At 38.6% G+C, this 25,111-nt stretch overlaps 1 protein-coding gene across 1 annotated transcript in view; it reads left to right on the forward strand.

The window, feature by feature from the left end:
- vipr1b (vasoactive intestinal peptide receptor 1b) overlaps positions 1 to 25,111 on the forward strand; it is a 55,159-nt gene that overhangs the window by 21,379 nt on the left and 8,669 nt on the right. The window contains exons 4-9 of the mRNA XM_023266283.3: positions 10,412 to 10,512; positions 12,885 to 12,982; positions 16,667 to 16,799; positions 24,567 to 24,720; positions 24,864 to 24,924; positions 25,006 to 25,078. Of these exons, the coding sequence (XP_023122051.1) occupies positions 10,412 to 10,512; positions 12,885 to 12,982; positions 16,667 to 16,799; positions 24,567 to 24,720; positions 24,864 to 24,924; positions 25,006 to 25,078 (620 nt within the window). The remainder of the gene's footprint in view (positions 1 to 10,411; positions 10,513 to 12,884; positions 12,983 to 16,666; positions 16,800 to 24,566; positions 24,721 to 24,863; positions 24,925 to 25,005; positions 25,079 to 25,111) is intronic.

A 25,111-nucleotide genomic window follows, 5' to 3' on the forward strand; every position in this document is an offset into this window, starting at 1 on the left:
AAGCTTTGGGCCATTGACCTTTGGGGTATCCTCTGGAGTCAGGCACTGGGATGTGGTTGGAGTTTGGATTCCAGGTCTACATCTTGGGCTCTTTGTCATGTTTCCCAAGTGTGGCAAGGGGATTTTTTTGTCCTGTAGAGGCCACTGGCATTTGAAAATGTCTTACTACAATGGGGATATGTTTGGCCCGGAACAAGGTTTCATAGCAGAACATTGCACTGTAACAAGATGATTAATGTTACAGGTTTTATTGTGTTGGTTGATCGATGCATATTAGCATCAGAAATTGCTGCAGTGTGGAAATAAAATGCATTTACTATTTTAAAATATATTGTCTATTATATGAAATGCAGTTCTGGCATCAAAGGTCTTTGTGTAACGTTCAGGAAACCCTCGTTATTCACAAGCAAGGTGCACACAATCAATCCACTCACACATTTACGATAAAAAAAGCGATCAATACATTTAGATTGCTTCACATTCTTACAAATGGTAACTCTAATAAGAACAAAGTGTTTTCTTTGTGAGGTGGAGACTTTCTGGTAATTTTCATGAAACTGGGAACAATGACAGCTTTGAAACATTGTGCTGGACAAAGAAATAAACATCCAGTTTTCCTATGATTAAAATTATTTGTTTTTTGATGCAGAAATGAATACATAAGATTAGTATTCATAGTCGGCTGCACAGTGGCGTAGTGGTTAGCACGTTCGCCTTGCAGCAAGAAGATCCCTGGTTCGTGTCCCGGCTTTCCCGGGATCTTTCTGCATGGAGTTTGCATGTTCTCCCTGTGCATGTGTGGGTTCTCTCCGGGTACTCCGGCTTCCTCCCACAGTCCAAAAATATGCTGAGGTTAATTGATTATTCTAAATTGCCCGTAGGTGTGAATGTGTGAGTGCTTGTTTGTCTTTGTATGTAGCCCTGTGACAGACTGGTGACCTGTCTAGGGTGTCCCCTGCCTTCGCCCGAGTCAGCTGGGATAGGCTCCAGCCGCCCCCCCCCGCGACCCTAGTGAGGATTAAGCGGTGTATAGATAATGGATGGATGGATGGATAGTATTCATAGTCCTGAAAGCTTTGTTTACAGAACTTAACTGCAGGTGACAACTGCCTTGTTTGTCAAGTAAAATTGTCTGTGATCCAGGACAGTTTGCTTATTTTGCGTGTTTGGTTTGGCTTTGCATTTATAGTTCAACTTTACGTTACTGGAGCAGCGGCTGAGTTGAATTTATGCAAATAGAACATTTTGACTTTTTCTTGCATTTACTTGCTGAATTATTCAAACCAGTAATGAAATGGCAAAAATAATAAAAGAATACTGATAGTTTTGTTTTTCACATGTATCTACTTACATAATATGTCATTGTTGTTTAGGAACCAAGAAAAGACATATTTATAAGTGACTTGGTGGCTACCAGAATGAAAAAATGTTTTGCTTTTGGTGTTTCATTCTAGTTGCAATAAATGTAAGCTGTCCCCCAGCTAATATTGGTAAACATGCTTAACTTATATTATTAAAAAGAAGTTTTTTTGGTCCTTTTTAGGTCAGTATACTGTAAAAACAGCTACTTAAATTCTTTTACCAAAATAACAATGGCAATTTATTTGAAAATGTAAGATTATCATCATTTCAAGCAAAAATTAAGCTACAAATCAAGGCAGTCTCACAAATATAAGTCCCAGTTAGATAAAGTGTTCACATGGGATTCATTGTTGCCTTGAGTTTTCTCTGGTTCCACAGTTTTACAGTGTAGTTTTAGTTTGAAGAAAAGGTTTAGGGTTCAAATACTCACTCAGATCTCCTAAGATGAGGCTGTATGGAAAGAGATAAAGTACTTTGTTAGATTTTGTTCAGATTCTGCAGCAGAGTTTGGTTCATTTTCAAATTTGTGTGGTTTGCTTGTACATTTCAAATTGAGTGTCATGCACAAATGAATCATCCTCAATTATAAATCTGCAATTAATAATTAATTTATTTTGTTTACTTGCTTCTGAAAACGTCATCAAATAATGTGTCAGTAGTGTGTTTATTAAAGCAAAATTATAGTACACATGAATATTACTTTTTTTTTTTATCAGACAGGTGGATCTGGTGCTGCAAATTGAGGCAAATCTCATTTTTTAAGAAGGAAAATCTCCACATATTCTTTCCTCTATACTCTCATATGCACAGAAAGTCCAAAATTTTTTATGATCTCTTCCTGATATTGAGCTTGACGCGTTTTTGCTCATCTCATATGTCTCTTAGATTAAAAACACAAGTTGAATTTCATCTACATCTCATCCTGTGTGAACTGCTTCACTTTCAATAGGAAATATGAAAAAAAATTATCAGCTTTAACTGTCATTTAACTCATATCCTTTCCTCTAAAAGTTAATTTCCTCACTTGGTCAGTTTTTTTTACTTATCACAGCAGCTTGGTCATAGTTGACTCTACTGTTGGGGGTCGGGAATAGAGCTGCTGCCCATTTTAATTATCAAAGCTGCTCAGGAGGCCTGTTCCACACTCCTGAGTTAACCAACCATCCTCCCACATCCAGGGACAAGCATGTTTCTGTCAATTCAGTGGCCATTACACTGATTTACATTCATTTATGCACCCTAATTTCTACTCGCCCAACTTCTCTGACCTAGAAGTCTTCACCTACTTGCTGAAGTATTGCTTAAAATTACAGGGACTTGCTTTTTGTTTCCAAAGGGGAGCGTGAAAAAAACAAATCAACGTCCCCACAGCATCAGTAAACACACAAACATGCTGCAGATAAGTGAGAAAAATATCAGCAGGGAGGATGAACACCTACTAGATTCCCATCCAGTTCTGAAACTGTCACCTAACACAGTGTTTTTTCTGTTTTACCTCCTGTGACTGTCAGTGTTCTGACATTTTGAGTCACTCTTGTCTATGAGTCTTACATGATCATAGCAATTTATTACTTTCCAGTAATTTTTCCCTGAACTCTGCTGGACTTTAGCTCTAATTTAAAAAGTATTCGATACATTTATCACAGATTTAACTTGTACAGATGTGTCTGCAACATGTTGTGCTATTGATTATAAAGGGCCAGTACATTAAACCTCAGATACAACAGAATTTTCAGCAAACAAAAGAACAAACTGCTGTTCACTATTTTTATGGCTGCTAAACCGAGCAATTAATCTTTCTTTATGAGAGCTAAATATGACTGCTTATCTGTGTGAATAATCATATTCACAGTCATAATACAATCACAAATTTTTGCTTTACTGTTTTTTTTTAAACTTCAAATATTGTCTGCTCCATCTGCATTTTTGTATTGGAGGGCAGGTAATCATAGTAATCCAGCTTCAGACTGACCAGACTGACACCGTCCTCACCAGAAAAAAATGTCATTTTTTAAAACGCTCAAAGCCAACAAATCGTGTGACTCACCTCCAAAAAACTGCTGGAGTGATTGTGTTGTATCACAACATTCATTTCCTGACCTTAACCAACCTCATCCATGGAGGCGCCAGGTCAGAAAATGAGTCATTATTGCAGCACGACTGATCCTGCTCCTCTGTGGCAAAGACCACAGGCACCAAATCACTACATGTAACCTCAGAAAATGATTCTACTTCTGGCTGTGTTACGGCAAGAGAGCTTGACAGAGTGCACCTGATAAAAAGCTGTAAAAGAAGCATGAGATTTGGTTTGAAAGCCTGTTTACTGACAAGCCTGCAGGACAGATCGCCAGCTTTGGGTGCGCTGAGCTTCCCGAGCTGTCAGAGTTTTTCACCTGGACTGCGGTTGATTTCTGAGCAGCAGGCTTAGTTAAAACTGACATTTGAAGCTGTGAAATTCATTTAAAATCAAATACTTGTTGGAAGCTCTGGGAAGATCCGTCTTAGCTACTTCACCGCACTGACATGGAAAATGAAAATGAGTTTCTCTGAGTGTAGGGAACATTCACATATTAAAATTCTACTTAAAGAAGTGTCAACATTTCCAGTGTTTGTTGAGCTTCTTAAAAAGATGATGATTCAACTTTATGTTTATTATTGAGGCCATGGTGGGTGGCAGTATTGGTACACTGGACTTCATTACATTTAAAAGGTTTCCTAATATGTTGCTCCCCTCATTAACATGTATGAGATGGGACTTTTAAATCCAGGTATTGGATTGGATTAGGCTTCACAGATGCTAAGGAAGTAGCCAGCAGAATGTATTTAATATTTTTGAGATGCCATACAATAACAGTGAAGTCATGAGGAGCTTTGTGGCCAGTAATTGAATGTGGGACTATTTGGAAAGACAAACAGCTTCATAAAATACAATTCAATAATGGAGCAGCAGGCTCAGTAAAAGTTTGATGGTATTATCACCCATGAATCCAGCAGCGCCACTAACAAGAAAAACAAACAGCCCATGCAAATGGTGCAGAAATTCACCTTCAAACTCAAGACAAATAAGCTGAGATGGAAACAGCTTGAAGTAAACTCTTCTGGAGGGATACAAAGACATGGACTGAGGCTGCAGCTCTGTGACAAATCTCTCTAAATCCACAACTTGAGAAACAAACGTCTTAGAAAACTTTCTCCACACACACAATGTGGCACGAATGACAGGTTGATATGTCAGCTGGGCTTTCACCATTTTGACGCTTCCAGGTTTAGAGGGCGCCGGTAAAGTGTGACTGAATGGCCTCTGGGAGCAGATGATGATCTAGATAGATATCTATCTGTCTGTCTGTCTGTCCGTCCGTCCGTCCGTCCGTCCGTCCGTCCGTCCATCTATCTATCTATCTATCTATCTATCTATCTATCTATCTGTATCTACACATACTCTGCAGTTCTGCTTCATGCGTACTTTACAGTCAAATACATTCTTAATCAAATACAAAAGAAATGTTTTTCCTCCTCCAGCAGTCCACCTGCATGGACCATGTTGTTCCACTAATTTGGTGAAAACTCAGAAATCGAAACCACTATAGCAGTGAAAAATGGAGTAAATTTGTGCTCTGTACTTTGATTTATGATATTTCCATCATTTATACTTTGTGTTTAGTGCTTTTCCTATTACATTTTCCACCACTTTTTTATGTTAAAGAGTTGTGTGGAGGTTTGGTGTGTTTTTGCTTTTCCAAGTCCAGGGTTTTAGGACAGAGCGTGTATAGTTGCAATGCAAGATTGTCTTCTCTTGTGTTAATTTTGGCAAGTTCCACTCATAATAGCAAACATACTTTTGCACGAGCATGGGAAAGGACGGTAGAACTTGTTTAACAAATTACTTTAGTAAAACAGGCCCCAGACTGTAAACCCCCTTGAGGAAAATTTGTAATTTGTGAAATATAATTTGACTTTCTAATTAGCGGATGAACTGTGAGGGTGAGCCCGGTGAACAACGTGCCTGCTGAATATCAGCATGTTAGTAGTGTGGGCATTTGAACGTGCTGATAAGCTCTGCCGTGCGTCGCCTTCACATGAAGAGCTTGCATGGCTGTAAACTAATAAATATGATTACATTTACTCTTGTTTTCCATCTAAATATAAATCTAGTGTCAAAATCACCATCAAACTTGGATACGTTGCTGCCAAGGAAAATGCCAAACCTAAGCTTAAAAGGAACTTGCCTGAATTTTTCTCTAGAAGTACAACAGCATGATTGCAAATCTTATGTGGGCGCAGAGGCAGACATTTATATTTCAGCAGCTTGTCAGAAAACATATTAGTAAAAATCGTATAGATCAAATGAGAGAAGGATTCTTTTGTATTCCAGCACTTAGTGAGTTTTCAGGAAGGCAGAGACAAATTCTCGATAAAGAAAAATCAATATCAAACAAAGCTCCAGTGAGCTGATGCTATCTGTCACAGTAAGAAACCACATCTGAATGCATGCTGTCATCGCTCAAGCTAGGCTGTCTGTGAACATATCTGATCAATCAATTCCATCACGTGAATCAGGAGAGATCTGGGGACAACATGTATCTCTGAGCGCTGAGAGATTGGCATCAGGCAATTTACCGACACAGAGATGACCACAGCGGTTAGGACTGATTACAAAAAATGCTATTTCTTGCAGCAGGAAGGAACAGAGTTTCACTTTCACTGCAAGTTTGTTCTTAAATCACTGCTGGGGATGCTCCCCATGTGAAAAGACACATTGTCTCAGGTGACCATGACCCAGTTCGGTGGAGTTGTCTCTTCCTCTCTGTAAATGGCTCAACGCTGCGGCCGATGATGGTGTTCCACTTATACAACCTGACAGCATCCTGACAAAACCTTCCTCCTGCATGAGAATTCACAGATTAAGCTGCTAGTGGCGGTAATGGGACTCTGGGAGGAGGCAGTCTGTGAGCTTCTCCTCCTCTCTGCTTCGTCTGTGCAAAGGAAAACAAACAGATTAGCAGATTATATTATACTTGTGAGTGTGGGCAGAAGAACAAACAGGGTCTGTTTATGCGATGACTTTACTGCACTGTTCATAATGAGAAACTCAACAAGAGGAAAAGTATCTTTGTAATGGTTTTCTGCCAATTTGTTTCTCAGAGAGTGTTGAAGATGATACTATTTGTTCTGCAAGCTTTGTCTGATTGCAGTGTTTATAGAGAAATATTGCTTTTCTTTTACTGACTTATTTGTTTTCAGGCTGTTGTGCAATATTACATCATATTTAACACTTCACCTTCTGAACCCCAAGCAGTTTCTGGGTATTTTGCTGCTCCTGTCACATTTCTACTTACTGTGGCCTCATTTTTCACTGCAATATAAAGTCTTGCACCTCAAAGAAAGCAGCACAGCAATGACTACAAATAGAAAAAAAAGTATTTTTGCAGTATCACAAAGTTATAATGATATAAATCATGATAAAGGAAATAACAAAAGTTGAACTACTTTGATTATTCATCTTCCAAAAACTTAAAAAGGAAACAATATGTATAATATTTTTGAAGTACTCACAGCTGTTACCAATACAACAAATAGATAGATATTATGGTACATTTTTTGTCGTTTCCATACTTGTTGCTCATTTGATCTGTGTAAATGAAGTCTGCAGTTCAGCCAAATACTTGAATATAGTGATTTTTTTTTTGTAAAATGACTGTTTGTCACAGAGGAGTCACAATTAGTTTCTCAATTGTATCAAGGAGTGTAGAATTTTTTGTCTTTTACAGAATGTGGTAATTGAAAATGCTTTACTTTTAGTAATTTTTTAAAAACGAGACCTGTAGAATCAAATGATTTGGATTAAATATTATGATTTTATGCTTAGATTTGGTTGCGTTTCTTGATGAAACAGTACATGCTAAATGATTAGTTCAAAGACTGTTGGAAAGTTAAAAATCTAGCAATTCTCTCAGTTTTTTGGCTCCGATAAATGGTATGATTTTTCACGATTTATAAAATGATAACAATTGGAGTGTGCTTGGACAAATGTAAGCCTATATTGATTTCATGACTCTACAAGGATACAGAATCAAGTATCTCTCTCTGTTGTTTGCACATGAAAATATCTAACACATCAGAAACTCCCGACAGATTCATATCAGTGTTTTATTCCCTGAAAAGGCCTTGAGTCCAGGTGACGTCACTCAGCTCTGAGGTGCTTTTCTTTCCTCCCCCTTTCTACCATTCCGCAATATTTTGCAGTGCAGCAATAAATCTAAAGTTTACCACTGAGACTACAAATGCACAAAGATTACCTCACGTCAACTTTAGTCAGTGTTTTCATTCGGGATCCTCAGGAGGATTCAGCCCACTCCTTCCTGCAGCAGCATTTCAAAAACCCTCTGAAAAGTTCTCTGCTGACGGGAGAGAAAAGCGGAGGATGTTGGTTTAATGAGACTGATGCTCCGCATGGTTAATTATGTATCCATGAACGTGTGATTCACAAACAGAGAAACTGATTTATGATAAACTAGGAGAAGGTAAGGGAGAATTTGCAAGCTTCAAGTGAGCGTGATGCTCAGACACAGCCACAGCAGAAACAGACAACCTTACATCACAATCACATGACCTCTATCTACCAGAGCATGATGCTTCACCAACCTGCTGCTGCACAGTCTCTCCTCCACAGCTCATTGCCTGCATATGGTAACATTTAGTCACAATTGGTGAACACACTCAGAGCCACTTGGCTGTTAGTCCGCCTTGTGGTTAAGGCCTCATTTGGATTTAAGCTGTTTACATGAACCTTTGATGCCCCAGAAATGAATAAACCATGAATAAATTCCATGAATAAACCAGATCACAGACTATTTCTGGAGTTCCTTTCACGGGGCATTTCAACCGCAGTTAACTACAGAATTGGTTTCTTTAACTGAGCAAAAGGAGGTTGATGTTATTACAATAGTTTGCTGGCAGTCGTGTCTTTCCAGGAACTTTTGATTAATTGCAGTGCTAAAGTAATGACACGCAGAGGTGAGGTGACTACAGAAGCCCATGAAGGAAATCTGCAAAAGAAGAAAAAAAATAACTCCACTAAATTAGAAACAAACATAAGAGCACAGTTCCAAACACAATCTAATAATGGAGAATCAATACAAATCAAGTAATGGGAAGTAGATTACATCACAACCATGGCGGTTACAGCTTCAGATAACCTTATTTTCTCATCTTTTTATAGAGTCGGGATTTAAAAAGAAAAAAACAGAAAGAAAATTAAACAATTCATTTGTTCAGAAAACAAACCAAACAACCATTCTTTTAGTCAGCCGCAGCTCCATAACATTACCAAAGTATAGTTTCTGATGATCTCTATCTGTCCCTCCAGCATGAGAAGATTAATATGTTTGGTTTTAGTTTTCTGTATCATCATTATGGTTTTTAACTAACCTTGTCCACCTGCAAATGAGTTATTAAAGAAATGTAACGCTGCATAGATATCATTTTATACTGACATAATGTGGAGTTGTTGGTAATAAATGTAATTTGCTGAGACTAAATTTATCAATGAAATGTTCACAGACAATTTATTTCTTTTCTTCTTTTGTCATATCAGATCTTAAAATACACCATCAGCTCATATTCACCAGTGGTGGAATGTAAGTAAGTTCATTTGCTCAAGTACTGTACTGAAGTACAAATTTAGAAGATACTTGCATTGTCCTTAAGAGTTCAGTACAACTTTATACTTCTACTTCACCACATCTCAGAGGTAAATCATCAGTCTTCAAAACCTAAACTTCAACTTTACTGATAAACTAAAAGATTCGATGTTCCGTATTGGGATGAGGATATTCTCTTAAGATATAGAAACTATCTAATAAAAAAAAAATAAAAAATACTCTTAGACTAGCTGGAAAATGTCACAAAGATAAAAACAGGGCTGTTTTTCTGAGCTCATGAAAAGCTGACTTTTTAAATATATGCATTTCTCACAAGGCTGTGACTCTACAAACATGATTATCATCTAGAATATGATGCATCATTGCAGATTAAACTATCCAATAATATATAGAGTAGAAGAGATTAGCTCAGCCCTAAACATCTACAGCAGTAAAACACAACATACACATTAATCCAACAGTAATATTAATCACAAATAATAGAAACAAAATTGACACAGAACATTTTCTGTAATATAAACGCAGTTATTTTTAATACTTTTAGTGAATTTTGTTGATAATGGTTGCGTGCTTTTACTTAAATGCGGCTTAGAACGCAGGACTTTTATTTGCAGTGCCATTTTTATCAAAGTAAATGTTCTGAACAGTTCCTCCACCACTGGTAGTAACCCAGGCAGGATTTGACATTTTAATGGTAATGTTGAGACACTCATGGCACTTGGTTATCATTGTCTGGCTGTTACTTGTGCTTTAGCTGCCTGAAATGCACTCAGGATTCAAGTCTTTGTCTCCATAGTCACAGTACTGCTACTGCTTTGTACAACTACCTTCCTGTGACTCTTTTGTAGCACCTAAATATAGCACTGCATTCAGCTAAAAAATGTGTTTGAACATAATCCAGAAGGTGACACATTTCTCACCACAAGGCACTGTGGAAAATGAATAAGCACTGTGTAAACTGTGATGTTTTAACTATGTCAACACTGATAATTCTATTTTACTAGCATTATTCCATCCTTCTTCTTACGTCATGCATACCATTTCTTGGCTGTAGCACATTAACCATTATTTGGGGTTGGATGAGTGACAAGATAAGCATCAGTTTGTCAATATGTGTAACAACCGAGTGCCCTTCTGCAGATCCAGATAATGCACGAGTCAATAACGCCTCACATTAACGGGAGAGAGTCACCCGGCACTTTGTGAAGTTTGAAGTTTTCTTGTTGTTCGCAGCGACCTAACAAACCCACTATCGGGTCACTGGCAGTGTCACAGTGTGTCTCACGCAGTCACAGTCGGACCAATTTTGAACTAACTTGGTGAGCTGATAAAAGAGGAATCTTAATGCTTGGGTGGCTGTGACCTCTTTATGTCGTCTCCATCTCCAGGGAACCTCTCCAAAACCTGCACGGCAGACGGCTGGACCGAGATGCATCCTATTGACATCGCTCTGAACTGTGGGTACAATCTCAACAGCACAAGCGATGATGTGAGTAAACCGCTGCAGTCTGTAAGCGCTACAGTGAATGAAAACAGCAGCACAGCAGGAACCCATGTCAAGAGTCAGTGGGTAGGAAGAACTGAATGAGAACATCTCCTCTTTGCTCCATGGGTGGGTGTTGTTGGGTCCATCAGGAAAATAGCTGTATTGATCACTGGCTTCACGGCTCCAACACTTGCCTCATGTTTCTTCTATTCAATCCTTTGTGTTACGTAGCCTTAAATGGATCTTTCACAGCTAACATGAATGAAGGTACGGTACAGCATAATGCTCTCAGTATATACTATTTGTATGTACATGTCAGAGCTTTGCAATGGAGGTAATTCCGATTATTATTATAACGGCATTACTGTGGGTGGAAGAAACATCACATTTACATGAATATCTCTTTAGAAATTCCAGGAAACAATCAAATGAGGAAAATTCAAGACATGCTTTCTCAGAGTCTTATTAGAGAAATATATGTTAGGAATTTCACTTATTGGCTTTCTTGGCACAAATTAGGTAATATTGATGGAGCTAGTTGGTGATTAGCTTAGCCTAGCCTAATATAAAGGCTTGAAGAAAGAAGTCAGCTCACCAGCCTGAAGCTGAAAAGTGCAGTAAAACTCATAAATTTACACATATTCTATTTTATACATCCATGTGTCAATTCTCAGTTATCCAGGTCATGGTCATCTTTTTGGTTATTGAAGAACCTTTCATTCAAGAGGCTTTCCTTACTTTTTAATAACCTGAGACTCAGGGTTGGATGGTAGTAAAACTCCCCAGAAAGGGACATCAAGACTGCACCATAAGTACATGATAAATACTCCTCACCTGTAAAGAGACGACCATTCATGTCTGAAGCCATGTGAGCTGATGGTGATTATAAATTCCTGGAGCTATTTCAGCTGCCTTCTAGTGAAACACTTAGGAGTTTATATTGTGCTTTTAAAAATTGTCAGTCAATTTTTGGTTTCAATAGTTACTGGTTGTTCACCGCATAAACATTAATGTGTGGACTGTAATGTAGCAAATTATTGTTTTTGCCTTTCTGCTTGTACTAATTCAAGAACGTGTTGGTAGATGTATATTTGAACCACAAAGACAGCCAGGCTAAATGTTCCCTGACTGTTTACAAAGCTAAATACCAGCTAGCTCAAGTTACATACTGAAAAGTAGCACATTTTTTGGCCACTTTTAGCAAAGTGAAAACATGATCAGCCCCTTCTTAAAAGTGCATCACAATAACCCTTATTACACTTAGCAATATGTCAATAAAACCAATTTCTCATTTTACACAGGTTACGTTTATGCTTTGTTATTACAAGAAAGTTCAAATATGACGTTAAAATGACAAAATATGGCGCATCATTACCTGTAGAGTTCATCAACACTGTAGTAATCACACAACATGGCTGGTGATTTTTCAGTAGTATTTCTATGGGTTGCTTTTGTTTTGTTTGCATTCTTGAAAAATGTGTATTCCTTTAAAGAATTCATGACTTGAAAGCAAGAACATTCTGACCCCATTATAAATGAATATACCAACAAGTCAACATTCTTCACTGTTTTTGAAGCAGGGGCATGTCTTTGAAGCACAGCGCGCTTGATTTTCATTGACAAGGCCAGGTTAGTTGATAACTCCTGCCTGTGTTATCAGGCATTATGAGTCATTAGAGGTTATTCATGGTGCCTCCAGGGGAAGGAAGAGAATAAATACGTCAAATGTTGGCCTTATTTAGTTTAGCTATACAGCAGGGAGGGCTAATCTTGTCTGTGTAGACGAAGGTGGAACAGGGTGAAGAGTGGATGAGCACTACAGGGTGGTAAAAGCTTTCTTGGTGGGCACTCTGCTCTCTGAGTCACATTATTTCTCATTAGTATGCCACATAGGAAGTCAAGAGGGACCCGGCTAGTGAAGTACTCTAAAAGGAATTTGATGTCCATCTTTCTGCATACTTGATATCTCCGTGTGCCACAGGATACACAGCTCTTAATCTCATTTTCATCAAGCACATAACATACAGTGTCATGGCAGTAACATGGTTTAGCTGCTCTGGAAGGATTTCAGAGTTCACATGCTAACACCAGCACTTTCTAAAACCCAGCATGCTATTAAAATTGTTTTAGTTTGGAGTGTGTCAGTAAGTCAGTTTATACTGATTCTTAATCTTTACTTAAACGCTTTAGGGTCATTGGGGTTGAGAACAAACACTTTCGATAGCTGTAGTGAAGGGCAACTTTCAACTAACAATGTTGAGATCATATATATATAAAAAAAATCTGGGTTCAAAATAATCAGACTTTTTCAACATTTTGTGTATCTGTTTCCTTCACTTTGATTTGTTTTGATGTTTGTTTAAATCTTTCTACAGGGCAAGTTTTTCTGGCAGGTGAAGATTGGCTACACCATTGGCCACAGTGTTTCACTCATCTCTCTCACTACAGCTATTGTGATCCTCTGCATCTTCAGGTGCGTAGAAATGAAAAGGTCGGCTAATTTTATAGCAGGACCTGTCAGAATTCTGAAAAGAAACGCATGTTTTCTTACAAAATTGTTGGGTGTCTCGCATTTTTGTCACAAGCACGTCTACAGCCTGGATTGGCATTAAAATTCCTGGTTAAAATATGAATTAAATAACAACTGCATTACTTTTTAAGAGGCAAAGCTTGAGTGGATTAAAGTTTAACTTCCCAGAAAGAACCATCCAGTCGCTGAGCTTAAAATTTGTCATGTGAGATGCTTACAGAAAAATGTTTAATATAATGCTGTCAAAAAGGCTTAAAACTGTTGAGTTTTTTAAAATCTTTGTCAGATTTTATAGCACACATTTGGTAAAATAACTGCAACTCCCTACCTTTCTGTGTCTATACCATAGCCAGAGTGCAAGCTATGAGTATTGCGCTACTTAACCCCATCTGCCATGGTGAAATAACTGACAAAACCTAATTTTTCAGATACAGATTTGACATAGTAAAAACAAGTTGCAACATAAACTTACAGAACCGATGTGTCGTCCAGCAGATTTTAAAGAGAGCATGTAAAGAAAAAATTTAAGATGGAAATGCTGATTGAGATCGAACACTTGTGGAGCCACGACTCCTCCTACTCCATGATATTTCTTTATAGATCAATGTTTTCTAGCTTGTTGCTGTTGGTTGTTTAGAAAAAGACAAAAAAAAAATAACCCTGTAAAATGTGAGCATTTTACCATAAAGCACAGGGATCTGGCCATCTCTAATCCATGCAGCTTCACAACCAAGTATAAATAGCAGGCTTATTATAAACTGTGAAAGACAAGAAAAAAAGACACAAATGCTTTCTAAATTGAATAAATTGTCACTTGAACTGAATGGTGATTCATCCTTTGATGGTGCAAATCTGCAACAGTTTGGTATGGCAGTGACACATCTGAAGAATTGAAGATGAGAAGAGACTCGTGTTTGCTTTTTGACAGGTCACGGATTTATTGTATGATCCTCAAGAGCAATTATAGTTTGATATAAAGAAAACAACTGAGATTGCAGCTTTAGATTGATGCATCTTAACCCTGAGGTCAATGAATAGACAACGCATGTAGTGACTCACATAATATCAGCTTTTTTTGCACATTCTGATCTGTAATTCTCTTCGCCCTCAGTTGTATGAGAGGTGAACTTTTGACCCTCACTTACCTTTTCATGTATAAAAGTGAATGGACTTTTGTGCACAGTACTATTCTTAAATACAACATTTTCTTACTAAGCAGACTGCAAATAAGCCATTTGCTCTGCTGCAAAATCCCCACGAGTACCTTAACTGTGAAATAATTCTTCAGTAGTACTTTGTGTCCATGTCCTCTCCTTCCATTCTTAGAAAAAGTAATGTAGTGCAACTAGTACATACTTTCCTCTTCCAAGTGCCCACTCTAAGCCCCCAGGGCCACAGCGGTGCACTTATTTTGCAGGAAGTGGCCTTTTCGTCCCATTTTTCATGTGTCTTGTATAATTTGTCCCTTCCTCTGCCGCTGCTGTAGTGAGTTACTTACCGATCAGAAGTGCTTTTCATGCTTTCCACAAACTCTAGGTGTGAAAGTGTGTCCACCTGAGAGGTTTATTCACCCTCACGCACTCAGAGCCACAAAGCAGTGCCAAGGTCAAAAGGATAAAATAAAGGTGTGAAGGTGTGAAATCAAAACAGCCCACAGATTAGAGCCAGAAGGAGACTTACGACGGGGCAATGGGATGTGGGTAGAGGGAGCAGTGAGGGGTATCAATGGGGGATAATAGAACAGGCAGCATCACACCTGTTCCTCAGATGACACCAAAGGGCGAAAAATATGCCCACAATGTCTTATAATATAGGCTTTACCAAAAAGTGTGTCGGGCAACTGTTGACCATTTGATAATATTTCATGCAAGTATCCTCAAGCATGAAATAGAGTGATGTTTTATCACCAACATTATTTTCTGTCATATCAGAGAGGCAAAGTGCCTGTAAGGAATGATGTTTTCTCTGGAAATTTACTTGTAAATATCATTTTTTATGCAGATAATGTTATTTTAATACTGACAGTTGTCACAGGCTTACATTCAGTGATGACATGATGCCAGTTTTTCAGCTATTTGTCTTCAGTTATATTTATTACACCAATAAAACTGACCAAACCGTGCCTTGAACAGGTTTTTAACCCTAGATTTTGTCTGTCAGGCTACACATATGCTGTCCTACCTTATTGGTAAAAGTTACAGACGCATTTTCCACAATGTAAATTTGAATATGTACTACCAGGACAAGCACAGGCATTTTTAATTACATTCACTATTTTGGACCTGAACTGATTTAAAAAAAAAAAAAAAAAAAAAGCCAGTGGTATTAATTTCATCCATGTTAGAATCAAACTATATATATATATATATATATATATATATATATATATATATATATATGTGTGTATAGTTAAAATTGTGTCAGAGAGGTAATCAGTGGTAATTTTGAGAGATGCAGTTTCCTATTGAATTGTATTTAATTATAGAGATTTAAATTCTTTTATGACTATGTTTTGGGAGTTTGAGGGCATAGAAGGCAATAAGAGAAAATTATTTTTGATGGAAAGAAAACCAATTTTTTTATGTGGACCACAGAATTATTCATTTATGAGCTGCTGCTAGATGTTGATAAGTTACAAATAATAGTGTTTGCTTTGTTGTAGATTTATGTTTGTGAATGTGAGGCATGAAAACGAAGTTGTTTGTTCATTCATTGTGCTTTCAGCAGTGCTTCCTTAGCAGAAAATGTTTCCTTATGGGCAACAGCATGCTTTTTCTTTCAACAGGAAATTATACTTATAAGCCAAAATGGGAAATAAATTGTTGTGGAAAATTGCAGTCTTTGGTCACAAATATTGTTGAGTATTCATGGTTCCAGTAAAGTGGCATTAGCCCCTCAAATACAAGAAACAAATAAATGTTCATGTTGCATTTTAAAGCTGTCATTCATTCGCAGGTTTTTGCTCTCGGTATGTGTTTAAAAATTAAATAAATGTATAAACGCAGTCAGGAAAACAAGCTTTTAATGAAATAACAGCAACAATTTGCAGTGAGCACAAAACCTGGCTAACAGAAAACAACAACAGTCATTTTATCCAGCTGTGACAGGATGTGAGAAAGCTCTCCTGGGTTGATGAAGTTAAATGAAACCGTAATGACTCCCGAGGGGACTTTAAGTGATTGGGCTTGTATTGTATCACAGCTGAACAGTTCCACACCCGGTGAACGAGCATAAAATAATGATCAGAGCTATTGTCTCTCTCTGCAGCCATTTAATCTTATGTATGATAATGTAATCAGGAAGCGATAAAGTATTCAAAATTTGATGCCTTAGGATTCGAAAATGTTTCTAATCAGCTATTTGGAAATCCATCGCTCTTGTCTCTATTGTCGAGGCATGTGAAGGACCATAAAAGACATTCATTGTGTTCTAAAGCAGATCCACCCACACAGCGACAAAAGGAACCAAGGAGCTTAATTATGATTTAATCCACTCTGTCATTTTAAGCTATTAACTCCAAGGACATTGGATAATTAGTATGAAGGCCCTCTTTATCGGATTGTACGCGTGTTTTGTCTCTTTGTCTTGATCTGTATTCTTGTATCTCCTTTTTTGTTTGTGTCCCAGGAAGCTCCACTGCACAAGGAACTACATCCACATGCATCTCTTTGTCTCATTCATCCTGAAGGCCATCGCTGTGTTCATCAAAGATGTGGTTCTCTATGAGGTCGGCGAGGTAGACAACTGCTCCTCAGGCTCTGTGAGTTAATTATCTGAGACGCCGCTGTTTGATGTTTTGAGCTGGTGCTCGTTGTCCTTGAACCTCAAAGAAGTCAGTAAGGGCCAGCAGCTCATTTTGCCCAGCAGCCCGTTAATAGGTTAATCTGGCCGTGCAAATTGGATATTCATATCTTTAATCATCATTTTTAAAACGTCTCATCACAACATGTTTATTTGCAGCTGCTGGAAGGCTTTATCATCTTTACATTGGATCTCTTTCTATTTTGAAATCAATTATGCATGTTTATTAGTATTTGATAAGGCTCTGAATTGTTTTCCATCTCCATATTTATAGCTACAGTCTCTGTCTCACTCTGCAGTATGTAGAGGCAGCCTGTCCTTATCAAGATTCAGTACTCAGGAGTTCTTATTAGTCACATGCTCAGACAGTTTGCGCAGTAGAATGCAAAGGGACAGTTCTCAAGGCTGTGCAATAACAATAAGACATTATGAAAAGGATAACTTTACAAAAATATATATATATAAAGTTAGAAAAAAGTAGCAATATCATAAATAAGGAGGTAGAGATCTTAATGCCAAAGTGTGTAAGAATACAGTTGTTATATTATGCATCAGGGCGTGGGTGTGAGTCTGTGTGTACATACACCTATATGTTACATATTACTGTCGACCCATTGTGCTTTAGCAGACAGATGAGGTGTTGTTTAGATTTAGACTCAAGGATCAGAATTCACAGTCCTGACAGCAGGAGGACAGAGTCTCTCTGTGTTCCCCTTGATGTTGGGCTGTCTGTTACTGGGGTTGTGGGGGTCCTCCATAATCCTGTTTGCCCCGACCACGCTCCTCCTGGTGTAGATGTCCTCCAAGGTGGGGAGTGCTGTGTCCATGGTACGCTCTGTTGACCTCATCACCCTCCGCAGGGCTCTTGGGTCGGGGTTCTCGTACCGCTGGGTGATGTTCCCCGTCAGAGCGCTCTCATGGGCAACAACTGTGAAACACTCTATAATCACATGACATGAAACTGAAGTACTCATCTTACATTTAAATAATTTATTTTACTAAATCTATCTGATTAAATCATTCATTTTTTCTAAGGTATTATTAGATTTTAAATTGAATTTTGCATCTGTTTGAAAATTGGTATCTATTTTATGTGTAAGAGGTGTTTTGTTACTAATTAAAAGAGGACATTTTATCCTATACTGGAGAGGGATGATGGCTCTGCATAGAATAGACATTTTACTGCTTGTATTTCTAGTTTGTTCCAGTACTGGTCTCGTATTTGCTCATGTGATCTGCGGTTCAGTCCAGTTCAGCTGGGAGGGTCCCTGGATTTTTGTCATGGAATTGTTGTTCACAGTTCATTCTCTAATGCTATGCTGTTACACTGAGAAGTGTGCAATTTTCAGTTTTTTGCAGGGTCTGGTTTGTGCAAGTTGGGTGTTTTTGGCAGTTTGTTTGGATGAGACATGTAGAATAAAAGTGAGCTGTATGAAATGTCACAATTTTCAGCTTGGATTTGGTTAAACTTGGATCTTGAATCTTTCTAAATCTATGGATTTCTGGATTTATAAAGTTACGGTGGCAGATCTTTGTATTAGTTATGGCTACATTTTCATATAATAAGGTAAATATATGTAAAGGTAACCCCTGTGAGTCAAAAACACAACTTCAGAAGGATCTGAATGCTCAGTTTCCAACCTTTTTTTCTACTTCTGCTGCTGGCATAGCACAGCCTTTTTTACAGTGAGACACTAGTCATTTTAATATTTTACTAGCAGTATTACCGTTGATATTTCATGATAGGGTGCTTTCAACTTCTTTCTATATCTTCTACATTGTTTCATACATCTTTTTTCTGCTTGCGGTTGAAAGATTAAAAAAATTTAAACTAATGAGTGTAATATTTACCAAGCAAAGATGTTCTGCTGTAATCTTTGATGCTGCAGACATTCATGCTATCTGTTCTTGTATTTCGGATTTAAGACAAGAAATTATGTTATTTAACATATTTACAATGTCCTCTCAGAGCTCACAAGCAAAAGTTTCTGCAAAGCCTCCCAATCAAAAAAAAAAAACAAAAAAAAACTGTGCTTTTAGGGAGAGAGGTGTTAAACAGCCTGCAGCTGATATTTAACTGTTTTCAGAAAGAGGCTCAACTGAGCGGCTGTATTACAGGCAGCATAGGATGATAAATAGGGATTTTTCTGAATTGTGAATCATACAAAGCTACTCTTGAGATATCTTAGAGTATCATAATATGTCCAATTTATTTATTTATGATAAAACAAAACATAAACATTGTTATCAAAGGGTGGCCTACTGAGTGGGACATTTTACAGTTAAAGAAATAAACTCTTCAGTCTTCCCTTATGGACAAACTGTTTTATGTTGATGCTGTTTGAAATGACTTTGGAAAGAAAACAATCAACTGATAACATTGGCAGTGCCGATGTATTTGCCAGACTCAAGTGTTTATTCAGATGTCCGAGAATTACTTACATATCCAGACACTTGTGTATGTGAAGACTTTAGTTTGATAAAGACTTAAGTCTGAAGCCAAATTCGCATTCGCTGTAATGACTTGGCCAGAAAGGACAAAAACTGAATACATATCAAAAATGTTAGCTAAATATGTAACAGATGACCTGATCTTCACTGTTCCTATAGTCAGAGAATTTATGACAAGAAAAACAAAATAATTTCTGGTTGTGAAATTATTCAGATCCTAACTGTCAAAATAAGTCATACATATAGCAGAAAGATACATATAGATTTTTTAAAGGGGCAATTTTTCCTCCAAGAAAGTCCCTCAGACTGTACATAAATGCAGACCCGGAGTAAATGTACTCAGTTACAGTCAGCCACTGATAATTGCAGAAATATACATTTTATTTATAACATTCTGCCTGACCAGTATTGTAAAAAGCTTTGATTTAATTTTACTTTTGATCTTACATTAAACAGAAAAATTCCACACAGTAGCTAAACATGGTAACATGAGGTGTACAAGCCACATCCTTGGATTTATGTCAGCCAGTGATATCTGGTTGTCGTCCTTCAGCTCTCTACTCCACCACATGACACTGATCCACAGACCAGAGGCCCCCGAGGCCACAGTCAGGCTGCTGAGATGAGGTTTATGTTACACAATGTGGCCACACGACGAGTGGAGCCTCACAGTGTATTTATTAGTGAGCTCTCTGCTTGGCTCCACTGTGCTAATGGAGCTATTTGGTTGACAGGAGCCAGCCGCTGTCATGGGTCGACTGAAAAAGTCATTATAGAGACAGGTTTGGTGCTACAGCGCTCACTGCGACATGGACTACTTCCATTACAACTGTTGGCTCAGTGTTTTGTGTGTGTGTGTATGTGGGTGGGTGTTCTGTGTGCCTGCTTCATTACCCCTCTTCTACAGTTGGATGTTTGCTGTAGTTACCCATTAGATTAATTCATGGTATAACCGCTCTAGCAAAGCATATAACAAAGGCATTATTTAAGGTACATGTGTTTATTCAGTACCATCTTTTTCCTGGTGTTTTTCCAGCAGCAGAATATCTCATCATTCATCCATATGCCACTGATGGCAGGCTTTTAAATTTGAGGTTCAGCGAACAATTTGGACTGATTTGCACACATTAAACTAGCAGGAAGGTTGAGACAGCCCATCTGGGTCCATTTTCTTCCCCTCAACGTACCAAGTCCCTGTCATCTGTTTTAATGAGCTATCCCAAACTCTCCCTCCATGATGAAGATAGAGCCAACACAAGGTTTATTTGTCTGTTTTTCCTAGTCATCCTTCATTGACCAAAAGTGTAATATCCACAGTTTCAGCTTGTCAGTGTCTTCTTGCTGTTCAGCCAGATAAATCCTGATGCTCTGAGTTGTAAGTATGTCACATTCGGTCATCACTGTGTGATCAACTATATGAGCTGTGGCAGGTGATTTGCAACTATGTTCCTCCAAGGTTCATCTACACACTACGTCAACGCTAAACTTTACTCTTCAAGGCAAACTGTTTGGGCCATATTCTCTATGAGGAAGTCTGAGAAAGACTGTAAACAACAACTAAAAAAAAAGACTTCATTCATGTCTTCAGCATTATTAAAGTTAACTCAATTTGTTTGTATTTATAGTTAATTCTCTTGAAAAGTCTCAAGAACTGATCATCAGTTGAATGCAACTTGAAATTTGTTTTTTGCCCCCCCCAAAAATAACAATTTTGTCATGAATCCACTTTCCATCTGTCTGTTTTTTTCCCCACTCGTGCGAGATAGCAACAGTATAAGCAAGGCTTTCCAGATTTCCGTTCCCCAGCTCCATCTTCCAGTTCCACCTGGGGGATCCTGAGGCCTGCCCAAGCCTGATATGTAATGCCTCCAGAGAGTTCTGGGTCCACCCCTGGGTCTCCTCCCAGTTCAGTACGACCAGAAAAACCTCCAACAGAAGGCACCCAGAAGGCATCTTTATCAGATGCCCAAACCACCTCAGCTGGCTCTTTTTGACAAGAAGGAGCAGTGACTCTACTCCAAACTCCCTGTGGATGTCCAAGCTTCTTGCCTTATCGCCAAGCACCTTATGGAGAAAACCCATTTTGGCTGCTTGTATTCACGATCTCTTTTTTTCTGTAACCATCCAGAGCTCATGTTCATATGTGAGGGGTGAAACACAGATTGACTAAATTCTTCGCCTTCTGCAGCATCAATCCGTCTGTCAATGTTATGCTCCAATTTTTCTGTTACATGTGAACAACATCCCTAGATTCTTAAACTCCTTTTCCTGCAGAGATAATTGTCAGGGTTGGGTGCACTGCAAGGCAGGCTGCAGATAAGGGTTTGCGTTGGTGGGTTAAATAGTGCCATGTTAACTACTATCCACTTTTGTGTCACAATCAAAGACTCTGGGCCCAAAAGCAGATTCAGAGACAGATGGCAGTCTAACACGGTTGGATAATGAAGTTGAAATGTGACTAAGAAGGTTGAAAATGGCGGAACGGTGCTGGGGCTGATGAAGGAGGAAACCAGGGTGAGTTGGTGTCTGGCTGGGTAAGCGCACTGTTACCCCATGAACCTGACTCACTCGATATCTAAACTTCTAGAAGTCCTCTACTGTGTGGATGGGTTGTCTTGGAGCAACAGCAGCCAGCTCCAAGCTTTCCGCTTCCTTTTTTTCTTTGACCGCTTCAAACATTTGAGTTTTTGTGGCACAAAGGACAAATCACACCCAGACAGTGGACCAGCAACAAGAAACAGAGGGAGGGGATGGACAGCACAAACCCTTGCAGTGTCAGATAAGGTATCATAATATTTTGTCTCATTATCATATTTTACGCTCAGATTCAACTGCTTAAAGTAGCAAAAACATCACATTTACTGTACTGGCTCTGGTTTCATTGTGTCTCCTCACTTGGAAAACCTAAACTACACCCTTTGTCGTCTCCTGCTAGTTAGAAAATGCAATTTTAATTCAGGTAGTGAAAATACCTGTGTGGATGAATAGAGTGGCCCATTCCAAAGGTCTTTCCTGTAGGTTGATATGTAAATAAATCAAACTTAAATGCAACTAAATATAGTTTACATCTTGGTAGTTTAATATATCTTATAATATCCCCTGAAATATTGTAGATGAAATGCCCAATTCTCTATATTTGGATATATTAAAAACTACTACAGAAGATATCAGAGTTCCAGTCATCAATTTACAGGTTTGGATAGGATAAGACAGATGGTCTGCAGTTTGACGTCCACTTCTTCAGTCTCCAGTGATGTTTAATGATGCGTGAGTATAGCTCCTCTGCAGGGACTTGGGTATTACACTTGAGTTTGCTCTCCCTCACATTCATCATTGATAGCATTTGAGTTTGACAATAAGTGTGGTCTTTTGAGCTTTAGACCGCGACTTGCTAGTCCTTCTTTCTGCTTTACTTCCTGTTAGTTAAGCTGAGTCTCTGAGAGATGAATATTGTCCCGCTGTCTAGCAATAACTTGCTCCTGTCTATTCCTAATCACACAAAGTCCACGTAACCTTCCTCCCAGTTCACCCCGTGTCTCACATTTGGTACATCCGTTAAAGTGCTCAATGTATTCACTCTCATGGGGTCATTTTGAAAAGGGCACTTTCATTGATTTTCGTTATCTGTATGATGTCCTCCCTGGGTGGCTCAACCCAAAACAACTCGCATGTTGCTAATGGGGTGTGTGTGTGTCAGCCTCGGACCTGCAGAGTTAAAATGTGTTTCTCATGTGAGTTGATGAGGTTGTGAAAGAACAACATGTATCAGCTCAGTCTACCCTTGTGTAAAAAGTTCACTAGCAGCCTCCCTGCCCGGCGTTCAGCAGGAGCAAAGTGAATTTTGAAAGAATTCACCCATCCTGACGGAAGTGTTATCATCCAACCAGAAGAGAGCTAATTGTGTTATCCCGCATGGTTGTTTCAGTGTTCCTCTCTTGTCCCTCACTCGCTAAAATATGTTGGAACATTTCTGCACTTTGGTGGCTTTGCGGCTTCTGGATGGCGAGAGATACAGCTCACATTTTGCTTTTTGACTTTTATCGCTCAGGTGCCTACTACCAGTGCAAAATGCATGTTGTGCCTGAAAAAGATTGCAAGGAACCATTAATAAGAGAAGAATTTTACTAGAACAAGAGTCGCAATACTGCACAAAAAGACAGCAATAAAGAATGTATACAGGTGTGTTTCAGTATGTTTGACCAAATCTCAAAGAAAATGCATTTTCTTATTCCAAAGCTGGAATATACACCGGTCAGCGACAACAATAAAACCTCTGACAGGTGAAGTGAATAACATGGATTATCTTGCAACACTGGCACCTGTCAAGAGATGAGATATAGTCGGCAGCAAGTGAACAGTCAGTTCTTGAAGTTGATGTGTTAGAAGAAGGAAAAAAATGGCAATCTAAGGATCTGAGTGACTTTAATAAGACCTAGACTGTGATGGCTAGACAATTGTATCACAGCATCTCCAGAATAGCAGGTCTTATTAAGTGTTCCCAGTATCCAGTGGGTACTAAAAACTGTACAAGAAAGGACAACTGGTGAGCCAGCAACAGAGTTCTGGGTGCTCAAGACTCACTGATGTCTGTGGAGGGTATGATCCCTCAGAAAAGCTACTGTAGCACAAACTACCAAGACATTAATGCTGGCTATGACAGGAAGGTAGCACTACGGAAAGAGGACAACTGTTATGCTCTTGACATTATCCTGCTGAGAAACATTGGATCCTGCAGTCATGTGGAAGTTACTTCGACATGTATCACCTATCTAAACATTATTGTAGACCATGTAATCCCTGATGGCAGTGACCTCTTTCAGCATGATAATAAGGGCTTAAAGGATCTGCTGTTAACATCTTGTTGCCTGATACCACAAGACACCTTCAGAGGTCTTCTTGAGTCCAGGCCTCGATAGGTCAGAGCTGTTTTAGCAGCATGAGAGGATTTAACACAATATGGAAACACAAACTGACCAACAGAGACACTGATGACAAAAGAGATTAGTTTGGTATCCTGCATCATAGGATATGAACACATTGGATATCTGCACAGTATTAGGCAGGTAGTTTTAATGTTGTGGCTTATCCATGTAGGAATCAAAAGAAAAAAAAATCAATGTGCTATCTGTCTTTTCTAAAATGCAGTTTTTTGTCACAGCAGGCAAATAAATGACATTTTATCATCCTTATTGTAATCCTGTCCCTGTTCAATATATATCCCGATACGTAGTTTAGAAGATCATTACATAATTTATGCTTTTGTGTCCATTTCCAGGTTGGCTGCAAAGCTGTGATTGTGTTCTTCCAGTACTGTATAATGGCCAGTTTCTTCTGGCTGCTAGTGGAAGGCCTTTATCTTCATGCACTGCTGGCCGTCTCTTTCTTCTCTGAGAGGAAATACTTCTGGGCCTACATTCTGATCGGCTGGGGTAAGAAGGCCTTATTTTTTATGCCGTAATGGAGAACTTGCCAAATGTCAGCAAAAGATGAGCTACAGGCTGGGAGACTTGCTATCGGGAGGCAATGATAACTTTCTCTCTTATATTTCTCTCTATACATTTAATGCCTCCAGGAGGTCCAACTATTTTCATCACAGCCTGGAGCATCGCTAAAGCCTACTACAATGATGTGGGGTGAGAGAAGCACCAGGGAACTGCTGCACCTCTTTTGACTGACTACATCTTGTACATTAACATCGCTTCATCTCTTACCAGGTGCTGGGATATAATTGAGAACACTGATATGTTCTGGTGGATCATTAAAACACCAATACTGGCATCAATCCTGGTAAGTTTCCAAGCCTCAAGCATCATTTTATCA

Source organism: Amphiprion ocellaris, chromosome 22 (genome assembly GCF_022539595.1).
Source record: "Amphiprion ocellaris isolate individual 3 ecotype Okinawa chromosome 22, ASM2253959v1, whole genome shotgun sequence".
Lineage (NCBI taxonomy): Eukaryota > Metazoa > Chordata > Actinopteri > Pomacentridae > Amphiprion > Amphiprion ocellaris.